The sequence below is a fragment of the Trematomus bernacchii genome, unplaced genomic scaffold (assembly GCF_902827165.1).
Source record: "Trematomus bernacchii unplaced genomic scaffold, fTreBer1.1, whole genome shotgun sequence".
Lineage (NCBI taxonomy): Eukaryota > Metazoa > Chordata > Actinopteri > Perciformes > Nototheniidae > Trematomus > Trematomus bernacchii.
The window spans coordinates 8,649,202-8,663,577 of record NW_022987593.1 but is presented as its reverse complement, the minus strand read 5'-3'; the positions used below and the strand labels follow the sequence as shown (position 1 = coordinate 8,663,577).

At 41.0% G+C, this 14,376-nt stretch overlaps 1 protein-coding gene across 2 annotated transcripts in view; it reads left to right on the top strand.

Moving 5' to 3' along the window:
• hhip (hedgehog interacting protein) overlaps positions 1-12,333 on the top strand; it is a 30,989-nt gene extending 18,656 nt beyond the window's left edge. For both annotated transcript variants that reach the window (XM_034130410.1, XM_034130411.1), the window contains exons 9-13: positions 606-729; positions 1,569-1,708; positions 3,000-3,081; positions 10,023-10,171; positions 10,766-12,333. In XM_034130410.1, the coding sequence (XP_033986301.1) occupies positions 606-729; positions 1,569-1,708; positions 3,000-3,081; positions 10,023-10,171; positions 10,766-10,962 (692 nt within the window). In that variant the 3' untranslated portion in view covers positions 10,963-12,333. The remainder of the gene's footprint in view (positions 1-605; positions 730-1,568; positions 1,709-2,999; positions 3,082-10,022; positions 10,172-10,765) is intronic.
• The last annotated feature ends 2,043 nt before the right edge of the window (positions 12,334-14,376 follow it).

Sequence of the window (14,376 nt, the reverse complement as noted above, 5' to 3'; positions counted from 1 at the left end):
TCTCCTCACAATAAAACAAATCACTGCTGTTTGTTCCAAATGAAATTGGGCTGGTTATCTTTGCCACAATCAATGTTGTTTTGGCAACCCAAATCAACCCTGATCTCTCACTACACTTCAATATGCTGGTTTTTGCCACAGACCAATTCCCTCTCCAACTTGGCAGGATGGCTGATTTAGCCAAACTCAGTGAGTGATTACAGTGGGGCAGCAAACCTCCATTCATATTTATCTTTTCCAAGACCGCTGTAATCCAGAAAACATGCTATATTGCCATATTCACCATCTTTGAATAGAAGATTATTAAATCCTCTGCCCTAAAGACATTGTTAAGTCTAAGATGTCTGCCAAGGAAGAAGTCAAATACTGTATATTGCTGTCCAATTTCAATCAAAATGCACTCTTAGTTGTTTCTTCTTATCTTGTTGAGTTTCCACACCATCTTTATCTGAAATAGACTACTGACAAAATGAAGGTTATTCTTTTTATTTAAACACCAACAAAACAGCACTTGCTATTATAGGCAGCAGTTTCATTGTTTCTTGAGCAAATACGTAGATTCAAACCACTGATGATCAGACCTTTCCTCCCTTATCCCTCTCCAGAAAATGAGCCTTCGGTCTATGACCTGCAGTCCAGTGGAGGAGCTCCACCTGTGGGGGGCTTCATCTACAGGGGCTGCCAGTCGAGAAGACTTTATGGCAGCTATGTGTTTGGAGACAAAAATGGGTAAGAATAAGAAAGCTGGAACAGTACAAAACTGAAAAAGACATGTTGTGAAATCCAGATTGACTCCCTGCACACTGCACCATTTTACAAACATAGCTTTTCGATGATCATATTGGCGTTCAAGTACACACTTGAATAATGAGTAATAGGACAAACATCTTAAGTCCTATTGAGATCAACATAACTCTTCTCACACTGAAATCTGTCCCTTGCTTCGGCACTTGCCAAAGTAAAGACAAAGTTCCATCCACGTGGGGGAAAACAAGTTTTATGTTACTGTCACCACGGCGGCACGGCCCACTCAGTGTAAATGGAGAATTGAACATCCTGCTCGGTGCTGTTCACACTTTTCTTTGGTTTGTAATTTATCCTACTTTGCTGATGTCAAACACTGACGCTTGAGTAAACAAAGGAAGTAAATAGCAGGGGGAAGTACACTATCTGGAGTTGGCACTGTGTTTAAAACAATGTGTGGTCGGTTAATTCGGTGCCTCATTACAATTTGAGGGCATGCTGTTGTGGCTAAGTGAAGGCTCCGGCATGATGTTTGTTTTGAAACTAAAAGCCGAGGTCCTAAATAACACCATGTGAGACATGGGGTGGAAGAGCAACATGGGTCAATGAACCATGTAACAGCTAGTAAAACTTGTCCCTGTTTCCAAATCTCAACTCTAATTTGCCCAGTACTGCTTTAATGTAATCGCATTTCATTTTTTAATCATACAGCGAATTGTGCATGTCATGAATAGTACATACTGAGCATTATACTACAGTGAACATGAGAAAAACTGACAAAGTAACGACTGCAGGAATTCACCTACATGTTTTGTTTGTTTCAGTAACCTGCGGATCCTCCAGAAGTCTACCTTGTCAGACAGCGGTGAGCAGTGGCAGGAGAAAGCTCTGTGTCTGGGCCCAGCTGGCTCCTGTGGCTCCATGCTGGTGGGACACATCTTGGGTTTTGGAGAGGATGAACTAGGTCAGTGACAATGATAAGACACACACACACACACACACACACACACACACACACACGCACACACACACGCGCACACGCACACACACACACGCACACACACACACACACACACGCACACACACACATCCTCTATCGCCTCTCACATGTCCGACCTTGCTCTCTTTCACTTTTCTCCCTTCCCTTCTTTGTTTTCCACATGAGTGTCAGCTATGTGTGAACTTATTTGATGGAATCACTTTGAGGTTTTACAACATGAGAGTCATTTTGTTGTATATTTACTAATGGTGCAAATGTTAACATCATGTTGAGGAATTTTCCATTTGGTTATTCAAAATATTTTTGTAGTGTTTCGCACAAACAAAGCGTGACGCACGATTTGCAATCTGGAAAATGTGCAACACCTAGCCAACTAGGAGTTACATCTCCAAACTACAGAACAGAAATCCCTCTTACTCTGCCCCTGTGGCACCTTCCCAACAGGATATTAAATGGTGCGTACTTCCTTCTGGATTAATTGTAATTTCCATAAGATAGCAAGGATACTCAGACCCATTTATAAACTGCCTATTGGGCCACCTACGAGGCGATGTTATGCATGGTTAGAGAGATGTGTTACTGTTTACCTGGGGGGACTGCAGCATTAAGATAAGAAAGGGTGAGCTGAGGTGAGCAGACTAATATGATACAGAACATTTTACCAGCTGGACCCCCACCAGACTCAGAATTATTAACTGTCAGCTGTGCTGTTTCTGATTAACACTCACACATGATATTCCTCACTCACACAGCCATCAGAAATGTTTGATCACAGTTCTTGCCAGGTTTTGGAGTTATTATTTGACGAGGTATTTAAAAGATCCTGTATTTGATCATGATTTGCAACTGGTGCAAGAATCATGAAGGGGTTGGGCTTGTGTCCCATTGTATGGGCCCCACGGACACATGTTTACAATTTGTCCCCTTATGGAATTTTCTTGTGGGCTTGTTCCTCATTAAATTATCCGCCTGGTTCCCAGTCATGAGTATCCAATTGTCCCATTAAACTGTTTCTTAGACTCCTTTGGCAAGTGCAGCCATGCAGAAGCTGTAGCTACCCTCATTCTCCTCATCCTCTCCTTATTACTTCTTGTCTTCCCCACTCGTGTCTAATTTCCTCCTTTTGTCCTTATTTTGGAACAGGTATTGCATGAATGGCCGGAAAGTAAATCATTTGGACATATGCTCTGCAAAAAATATGCCAATGCCAACTGTGTTGATGGCCAATATCAATGCAATTGTTTCTCGTTTGCAGGTGAAGTCTACATACTGGCAAGCAGTAAAACCATGGCGCAGTCCCACAGTGCAAAACTCTACAAGCTGATAGACCCCAAAAGGTACATTCACAATATATATTTTCTTTGTCATCATATGTTGGTAAACTGGTGGTATACAGTTGGGTCTAAGTCCTTAATGGAGTTACCAGCATCTAGCCCGCCATCCTTTAATCAATGCAGTTTTCGTCTAATGGTAACTATGTGACTGTTATGATCCCACACACAGTATCTCATAAAAGACATGAAACTGAGTCTCCAGAAACCTCTGATCTATCGTTGATCAAATTGCATTACAGTGCGATCTTTCTTTCAAATTTTCCTCCTCAAGTCCTAAGTACTTATACATGTCCCCTATGCACACACATGACTTATCGCTGTGACAAGAACTCCCCTGCCCTTCATATAACTATCTGCCTGCGCCAAAACAAATGCCGAGCAGTAAGTGGAGAATAAGCATAGCATTTCAAAATGTTAGTGTAAAGTATTGCTAAGAGCAACACTGACTTAGCTGGCCGTGTTCTCCTTAGAAACTATTGCCTTCTGGTTATTTTCAGAGCATTTGACAGCATAGTTCATTCTGCTAAGAGCAGGGAAAACACAAAGGCACCTGTTGTCAAGCACAGAGACCTCTATATAATTTATTTTAGCACATGTAGCAACCGTAGGAACACACACATGTTCATTTATAGAGCACATTTTACTCCTCATCTCGTGGAAAGAGTTCAACAACAATCCAGAACACCAACTCACAGTAGGTTTTAGCAGTGCAGTCCAGTCTGTGCAATCTAATCCTGAATGAATGGAAGTTAAACAACTTGAATGTGTTGGGAACATGCGTGTGAGTGTAAGTTCATAATTCAAATGTGTGTGCGTGTCACTGTCATAATGCTTACCATATGCATCGCAGTTTTAGAAACCATTCCGATGGTGATGGATCTATAAACAATTTTTGCAAGTGAGAAACATTTTGTCACTGAAAATATGCAGAAAGGGCATCAGTTCATCCCACATGATACAGTCGAGATGTATACGCATTTGTTTCTGATTTATTACCCTGGCAGAAAGAACATTTACTGCAAACGTAAGCAGACTTTGTAATTCAAACCAATTGCACATTAAGCTCCAAGCTGAACCCCTACGATGTTTCTACCTATCTTCTTATCAGCACTTTTGCAGGAAGTGGAGAGGGTAAAACCCAGTGGGATTAGGCCCATCTGCTCAGGTCTGGGTCCACTTGTATGCAAAGAAAAGTCCCAAATGACACATCTTTAGGCTAGGTTCAAATTAATTGAGAGAGGCAGAAAATGTAAGAGAAGAAGAAACAGAGAGCGAATTTGCATGCCTCAGAATCACAATAGAAACATATCCGCAGCTGATTATTCCTGGTTGATGACAGTGCCACCCAGGCATTAGCGCAATTAATTAGACCACAGATGTTTCAAAGGGGCCCTGGTCGCTTCCCCCTTATTTATGTTTTCTGGCGTGGTTGCTGGACGCATTTCTCCCTAAGAACAATTCTTTCCACCATCAAGTGGACTTGTTTAGTCTGTGCGGACCCTGTGGTGTTGGAGCCTTGACTCCTAATACACTCTGGCTTCGTCATTATGATCTTGTTACAAGGAGGATGCAGAGGGGGTACGGAGGGGAATGAATGGGGTTGCTAACGTGTCTGACCTCAGCGCGTTATCAAGTCTGGTGGTGGTCCTCCCCTTTTTTTTATTTACCATAATGCGAGGACATCTGGACCCTCAAACCATCTCATAAAGAGTTTTGTTTTGGGGGTTTTTGTGGTTCAGTATAGCATTTAGCGTTGTGTTTTGATCAACTGGGTGTTTGGGAACATGGAGGGGGGAAAGGGGAACTGTTAGGGAGGGCGGCAAAGGCTTACAGGGAAACATCAGCCATAAAATCCTTCAGCAGTGTTTGTGTAAACATGTCCTGGCCAGATGACTTCATTTCTAGGTATTTGTTTGTCAGTTGGAGTACCCCTCCAATAATAAATAGGCCACCATGCATTTTGAAACATGCTGAATGTGTTTGGTCTGAGGGTGTATGTGAGGGAGAGAGCAAGACAGGGCTTGTTTTTAGTATAGCAGCAGGGATGGAAATATTTCCAATCATATAGACTCTATAATATGATGCAGTTAAAAGCTCTGAATCCTTAGTTTAACTGAGAGTTTCATTTCTCTTCACTTCATATATTGTTTCCATAGGTTACACATTAACATCCATGCACATATATTGTACCTAAGGCAAGATACATGTATTTGTATAGCACACTTCAGCAACAAGGTAAATCAAAGTACTTTACTTAGACATAAAAAAGACGTTAAAGAAACACAGGACACATAAATATTATTTAAGATTAAAATATGTTATTTTCTGATTAAATACAAATATCATATTGAAGTTTTTATGCCTTGTTGCTCCCTATTTTACCGTTAATCATACAGTAATAAGGCAAAACAGTTGCTTTCAAATTGAATGAAACTTCAATCTGCACATACAGTATACTCTAGGCTGGTATATATGGGCACGTTTGGCTACTTTTCAGTTCCAGTGAGTCTGCATTTGATAACGTAATTATTTATACAGTCAGAGCATTATATTTATGCCTGGAGAAATGATGCAAGAAAGAAACCTACTAACAAACAAAGATATTATGAAACAGCACAAAACAGGGATTTGTTTCAGCCTCTCTGTTTATACAATACGTCATGGAAGTCATAGTCACACAGTCCCATGTTTATCATATCGTAATTCAAAAGGCACAGGCTGCACTTCACCCGTGCAGTTGGACAGAATCAGCTCCTTACAGTTGGTCCCCAGCAATAGCTCAATTGTTACATATAGAGCCGTGCCCCCTGCTGATTTCTGCTGTAAAATGCAATTTGCCTCTCTATTTGTAACAGCCCCTCTCTACAGAAAAGCAGTATTATGAAAGACTTTTCACACGTTCAGGTTGTGTCAGCTGCAGGCTGCACTGATTGAATTACAGTGAGCAGAGACCTTAAAAAGACACAGTGAACTTCCAATAGGGTCCTGGGACCTCCTTTATGAACTGCATTAGCCATGGAAGTCACAAATCACTGGATGTACAGGGGAAGGAGACAGCGGGTGCTCGTTTCTGGATATATTTATCTGTATGTGTGCCTCTCTGTCCCTTTTTGTGTGTACAGATATAAACTGTGTGGGTGGTGCGTACACGCGAACATGCACATCTGTGAGCCTGTGTGAGCGTGCGTTGCGCTAGCTCCCAGCACGCTGCAGAAAAAAGCCCTTTCTTTATTTTCCTATCCCTCCTAAATCTTCCTACATCTCTGCTGTGGTCCTCCCCTTGACAAAGCTGCTTGCCAGTTGCACTGAATAGCCCTGGCTCCTACAATACACAGTAAATTTCTTGCACAATTAAAACAAGGAATGAAGCTACAAAAGAAGCCCCCAAACAATGGAGTCGGATGACAAAACAGCAAAAGAGACCACACTGGGCCGTTTGATTAAGCCATTGTTAGGGCGCACAATGTACACCACTCCACAGCCCTTTTCTCACATATACCTCGTGTCAATCAAACCGGCCCTGCGAGCCAACAAGCTAAACACACACACACACACACACACACACACACACACACACACACACACACACACACACACACTGACAAACCTAATAATCAAACAGATCAGGAACAACTCTGAGGCAGATCATCCACAGTGCAGAGCTGAATGGACGTCAGTGTTAAGATATGTTAATGTTCAGCTTCCCCTGATGTAAGGACAGAAGGGAGGCAGTTTTTTGCACAAAACAGCAATGCTAATCAGCATTCATCTTCCTCACACTCTGCATTACCTCTGCGTGTGTTAAGTCATCTCTAAACTCCATCTTCAGTTTTAGACTTTCTTCATTTCCATTCTATTTTTAATGTAATAATGACATGATGTGCCTTCCTCATCATCATCATCATCTCTCTTTCTGTGTCAGTGTAACTACCTCATGTGTGAGCACTGTCGCCCTTCTCCCACTCCCTCGCTCTCACACATACACCACCCCTCCCAAAGTTGATAAATTCCCACAGTGGCTGTTGACCCAGCTGCCTTTGTCAAGTGGCGCTACCAGCAGGTGCTGTTTTCACAGCCACCCTGGCAGTCGTACAGACTGTTTAGTAGCGCTGCTGACCCCTGCCTGCTATTAACAGTGTTAGCTACAGACCCCCCAATCCTCCAGGGACTCTTACTCTTTCTCTCTCTTACTCTCTTTCTGTTTGCTTCCCTACTTCGCTCTTTTTTTAACTGCATGCAGCCTGCAACAACAAAAGCCACCATGGATGGAGTCTGGAGTTGGGTGCTGATGGGAGCATGGGAATCAACCCCCCCCCCCCCTCCTCCTCCTCTCTCCACCCCTCCATCCTCCAAATTTAAAGCAACTTTAACGCACACACACAGTCACAGTTTCGTCACTGTGCACTGCCATCACTCAGTTTGTCTGTCAGAACATTTGCAACACATTTTTCAAAGTAGGAAGTAAACAGTTGCACAGTCAAATAAATACAATTATCACCAAACAATATCATAGTTAAAGTCATTTATCAAACTACTGACAGATCTTGTATTTGACGCTGAAATATGTGTCTCTCCACACGTAGTCAGTGCTATACAGTAGGTAAAACCAATATAGCATTTACACACATTTACCCACAGCAGACTATTGCATCTTAGAGTGAACGCCAATTAGATGTATGTACTGTAGTTATAGTTTGAAACATGCTGATTTTAGAGTATGATCACCCTGGTTGTAGGTCCTGAACTCCATCTAGTTTTAGTTTCTACTGCTGATTGACCATTTGCTCCCCAGCCATGATTGATGTGGCGTGTTCTCCCATGGGCTGAGCATTACATATAAATACACACTGACCTCACTACTGATGCTCTTCAGCTCTCATACCAGCATCAGTCCACAGGAGTCCAGTTACCAAGCCTGTCAGTGTGTGAGTGTGTGTCCATCAGTGTCCAGTAAACTGTGTTGCCTCATGAGCCTTTTACGTCAGTACATCTACAGTTCTCCCTCTCTCTCTCTCTCTCTCTCTCTCTCTCTCTCTCTCTCCAAAAATGCACACACAGACACATGTTTGTGTGTGTGTGTGTGTGGGCAACAGGCACTAACAGACGCTTCACATTTGAACTCACTGTATTATTTCCAGATTTGTAGAGCGTGATATGAAATAATTCTGTTTCAGCCCATTTGCTGTTGTGCGTGTCTGGATGTTTGTCTTAATATGGAATGATCACAATATGTGTCTTTGGTGTTCAGACTTGACGCATATGGTGTGGAGATGTTTGTGTGTGTCTGCATTTTTCCAAATCATGTTTATATCTGCAGAGGCCAGTGTAATCCAGTGTTAACCCTATGTGTTGTTTTGTTCTTCAAGTAGGTAGGATTTAAGGAAAAACATGAGTTACAACAATAAGACCGCCTAATGGATGTTCCTGCTTTACAGTTATTTGTGAAGGAGTTGACAACATATTGGAATATACACAATAATAAATGTAATGATACACAAATAATAGGAACATTTATTGACATATACATACATTTGTAACGGGCTGAGCCTTTTTGAAAGGTACAAAATGAACGCTGTAATGTGCATCACGTCCAAAGTGCTATCTTTCTGAGGTTACATATCAACAAACGCTGCCTATCGTGTGAGATCATAGCATATGTTGGAAGATTTGTTGATCCTACTTGTTGTAACATTCAAAAATAGCTTTACAGTAAACAAAGGGCTACAGCTATAAAGATACATGACAATTATGAGTCAATTGTTTTATACAGGACTGCCAGTAATCTTTGTATACTGTAGTATTACTGCGTAACTCAGCCAATAAGAGTTGGATGTGAGTTTTTTTTAAGCAGGTAATTTTACGAAAAGAACATTTTTTAACATTCATTTATTATTTTGCACAAATCTTTTTGGAAACTGATCTGGAAATTAAGAACTGATGTGTTTGTGTGTTTGATTTCTCACTGAAAGGGTCTTCAAAACTTCTTACCTCCTTTACCATAGTGTGCCTACAAACAGACACAAGACAAAAAGGAACCATCCATTCCAAGTCCAATCAAACAACCTGTGCACTCTGGAGAAGTCATTTCTGTTTTGGAAATCAGAACTCTGCCAATTTCTCCACTTGGCGCAGCAGCTGAGCACAGAACAAACACAGAGCTGATTAGCTGTGTAGTGTAACTGGCCAAAAGTCTGAAAAATAGGTAGAATCTAAACAATATACTTCATGTCTCATGACATGAAATCGTCCAAACATGGAGTTAGAGTATAACTACACACCTTTACACGTTACTAAGCTAGTCTGTGTTTAATCAATACAAGGCTGTTCACGTCTCTAATCAATTCGAGTACACTTGTTGTTTTCGGATGCAGACAAAGAGTTTGAGGCATTTCAGCAAACACAGTTAAATATTCAAGGGTTCTTTTAGGGTTCAGAATTCGAGAGAGTGGTTCAAAATCCAAATTGTGTCATTCTGTCACTATTATCGGATATAAAATCAACATTTAACCTGATCAAAGGACAAGATTAACCCAGCCACTTCACATGGAAAACACATTTTTACAGGAAAACAGTATTTCAGCCTCAATTACTTGGGTTGGGAACTACTGATTTTTGATGATACTATAATTGTATCCATCTATGTGCAAGGATTTACATTTCATTGTTTCAGTTCTTACATTTCAAAAATGGTGTTAATGCAAGTGCCGTACAACATTTTAAAACTAATACATTAACCAATGATATACTCTAAATAGCTTAAATGCGGAGATTGCCATTGTGTGACTGATATGAAGTAGTATTACTTTATCAGTGTGTGACTTTATTCAATAATATGAAGCATTCATATAATTTACAGCCTCGCCCCACTTCCTGTAATTCATTAGCCTGCTATGTGATGCTCTCTCCCACATACTGACCTTCCCTCCTTCTACCAACTGTTGCAGGCCCCTCGCCCCGAAGGAGTGCCAGCGTCAGGTGGAGCCCCCCGAGCTGCTGATGACAGCTTGTTCCCGACACTGTAAGAACGGACACTGCACCCCGACCGGAAAGTGCTGCTGCAGCCCCGGCTGGGAGGGGCCCTTCTGCAGAGTTGGTGAGGGTCCTTTTAAACATCTGCTGCTTTCAGTGTAGTCATATCTGAATAAACATCCATGTGTATAAAATCCTATCAAATATCCATGGCTACTAGATATGACAGAAATATGCCATATGCAATAGCAAGCGTTGTACTTCTTGTTGACTACAGCATTTATTATTATAATAATGTGTTCTCATGTCTGGGTTAGGGCATCGTGTGCTTTCACTATACTGCACAACAAATGGCTTTTTGAATAAAAACAATTTATTTTACCAAAGAAACTGAACAAAAAGGTGAACTAATAAAAACGGTGATTGTTACACAGCTACACAAGTGCTGTTTCCTACTGATACTCGCTTTGAAGTTACCCAAAGTCCGATGCACAAGTTGACATCACGATGACTATTCTTTTTTAAAAGCACCCCAAGGGCTGTTCAATTCCAGATGTGTAAACCAGGTTTATTATTGCAGAGCATTCAGCGTTAAACGTGCAATATTATTTTTCTTTTACATTTTCATAAAAACATTTGATCCTTCATGAAACACAAAACCCGCTTCTGTTTTATATCTTGCTTTACTTACGACCTCTGTTCTCTCCTCTCTCTGTAGCCAAGTGTGAGCCAGTCTGCCGCAACGGAGGCGTGTGTATGGAGCCCAACAAGTGCCTGTGTAAGAGCGGCTACTCTGGGCCCCAGTGTGAGAAGAGTGAGCAGGGCATGCCCAACGACCAGGAGAAGGAAGGCATTCTGGACCACATCATCGACATGACCTCGTACCTCCTGGACCTGACCAGCTACATCGTATAGGGGCGCAGAGGGGGGCTGCTCCCCGCTGTCATCCCCCAGCTGACAAAAAAATCTACCTACCACCACCAGCAGACTTAACATGGCCTCTTAATCTCCCTCACACACACACAGGCATGTACACACTCACAAATACACACAGGATCCCTGTCAGACTGCTTCTCATCCTCATTCTTCTCACCAAACCAAACTCTTCCTCTTTCGCCTATAAGCTACTTGCTCTTGAGCACCAGGCCTGGCATCCAAGCCGTGTTCACACTTCGGAGAGACAGCAGAGGAGATGATTGATACGCATGGCCAAGTTATGGATGTTCCACTAGGACATTTCCTCTCTCGTTCAGAAAACGCTTGCAGGAACCGAGACTTTGGACCTTTAAGGGGCTAATCTGTTGCCTTACTTAAGACCCAACAATAAATGGGGTTTGAGGCATTTCAGCGAAGACAGTTGATTGTTCAGGGGTACTTTTTAAGGATTCAAAATAGTAAGGAGCAGCGTGGCTCGAGATCCAATTTGTACTCATGGTCCATTCAAACCCAGCAGAATAAATCTCTTCACATGAAGACTTTGAAGGAACACTCTGAAGTCAATGACAGTCGTGGGTCTGCAGTGCTATCATTTTCAAAAGGCTATAATACAAGAGAGATGTCGTCTCACTTATGATGTTGTTTTTAGTTTGTGGGCACATTGTCATAAAAAGCTATAACAGTATACGGTGTGTAAACTTTGTTTTGCAACAGTCACTTGCTATCAGTGTACAGAATGGATCTACGGCAGAGGACTGTCCCCTCCACAGAAACAGGAACCACGGAGTGAGAACGTTTTGTCAAAGCCAGTTTCAAACAATCTGAACAGAGTTGTTGGCTCCCATGCACTGTATTCTTTTTTGTTTCATTCACTTTATTATTCAAAATGAATTAAAAACATATATTAAAAGCGCAATGAGAGTAGTTTAACATTGACACACACACACACACACACACACACACACACACACACACACACACACACAGGTATGGTTTAACAAACTCCTTGCATTGCGTCACACACTGAACCCCAACTCAAACTACAAAGGGAAGAGATACAGTAGCGCGGTGATGTATATTTCCAATAGAGCTTACCTAAGTACTACTTAGCATTGCAAAAAAAAAAAAAAAAAACTATAGCATTACTATTGTTATGATAGAGGAGGGTTTATTTTTTTAAGCGTAATAATATATGGGAGAGAATGGTGTTTATAGAAAGCAGTTTTACACTAAGCTTGTCAGGTCATGTCATTTCATGTTCTTGTACTTATACATATGCAGCGTTTTCCTCTGTTGAGAAAGTCACGTTAACCTTTTTTTATTTTCCTTTTCTTTCCCCCCCCCCCCCCCCCCCCCCCCCCCCCCCCCACTGTAAAAGTAATGCATGTCTGTGCCTGCAGAGAGTAATTCGGAGCAGTTGGCTGAGTCCATCTAATTCTTCTCCCTGACGTGTGGTTTCATTCCCACTGTCAGAAACGTGTCTCTGTTTTGAGATGATCAAACGTCTCGGGCCACCGAGTCGCAGTCAGAGGCAGATCCTAGAGCAGATTTCAGATGAGGATCTGTCTAATGTTTGAAGGTTACAATATAGTGACTCCTATATGTAGTTAAAACATCAGACTGGGATTGTCTGGAGCCGCGTTAATGTGTGTTCAGAGATTCCCGAAGTTAATACAGATGCAGCAGACTTACGTGCATGCTTATATTCTTTTAAACTATCTTATTAAGAACTCCACATTTGATCTTTTGACATTTTAATTCCATAAAAGGAGTCAGAACCAGTCAGTGTTTAATATTTTCAAAGGCAAACCGTTGCAGATGTGCTCTCTCCCCAACTTTTATTTTTGAAAAAACAAGTTTCCAAGTATCATGGTTAATTGAAGTTCAGTGTCGATAAAAGATGTATTTGTTTTTTCATCTCCTGCTTTGCTTGTGTTTGCTGAAATAAATCAACTCTACCTGGTCAAAATGGAATTCATGCTGTAAAATGGAAAATTATAATTTTTTTTAGCACTTAATGTGAAAGTTGCATTGTAGCTGCTGAGACGGCGTGGTGTGAATAGAATAACCATTTTCATTATTTAAGTAGTTACACAAATAAAATAATTATTTAAGTTCTATGTTGTTTTTACCATTGTACTGTATGTGACCATTTTTTGTATTCCTGTATTGTAAATAAAACTAGGGATAACTTTGTTTCTCTACAGAAATATCAATATGTCTATTAAAATTTATAGCATGTCAGAAATATTTGTCTCTTGTTTTTGGTATTCACCAATAAATGGTAAAGCTTAAAATGTACTTTTGATTTCAGAAGGGGATGCCTATATAATTTGTATATATTACTCCGAGTCAATGGAAAAGTAGAACTTCCCTGGGAAAAAAAGCTCAATTTGAACCTGAGTAGATGTGTAGTCATTATTCCTACTTCACAATGTATACATTTTAAATCTTTATTCAGTGGGAAGTGTAATTCAGGCTCTGTCCAAAGGTGAAAAACAAAATGGAATTATAATCTACCTACAGTAGCACACCCTCTAAAGCTCACAACATTTCATATTAACTTATTATTTTACATATTTTTTAATAGATATTGTGGAAGAGTGTCCCGGAAGTCACTGATCCCAGACAAGAAATAATCCAGCGCATAATTTCTGGAAAAACTAGATCTTTGAAAACCCTATTTTTCCAAAAATGGTAGGAGAAACCCTGAGAATAACGTAACAAAAATAGTTACCACAATGAAACCCCCCTGAGTTGTTTAAAGACAATTCATTTCTGTATTACCTATTTTCAAATGTTTACGTTTGGTGCATATAGGAGAAATCTACAGACGCATTTAGAAGAATAAAAACCACAGTGCGAATTGTTGATGTCTTCTTTATAGCAACTTGAAAGAAATGCACATTAGATAGCCCAAAATCCAAAATATTTCACTGGACAATTTTGGGACGGTGGAACCTTTGGAAAGAAGAACACATACGGACGTAATTTGTCAGAATGGGATGGTCTTTGGTATAAAACCTGTACTTGGAACTGGGAATTGTCTCATTTCTAGTCAGTCAGCTGCAACATTTCCACCGACCATTTTTCCTGCAGCCAGGTAAAGAGAGAGAAGGATGTTGAGAAACAGTTTGAGTTATATGAGGGCCAATGTGGCACCAGGCCTGGGCTTTTCCTCTTACTCCCGCTTGAATGGAAAAGCCTGCGGAGCTGACAGCTAGCGAGCCGAGATGGCAGCTATGTGTCGTCATGCTGCGTCATGGCATCGCTCAAAGTTCAGCCTGAAAAATGTCCTCTTGTGAAATGGAAATTCTTCACTTTCAGAAGTACGCAAAACACATTCATGCAGCTAGGAACACACGCAAGAGCCACTGCTGATGGCAATATTAA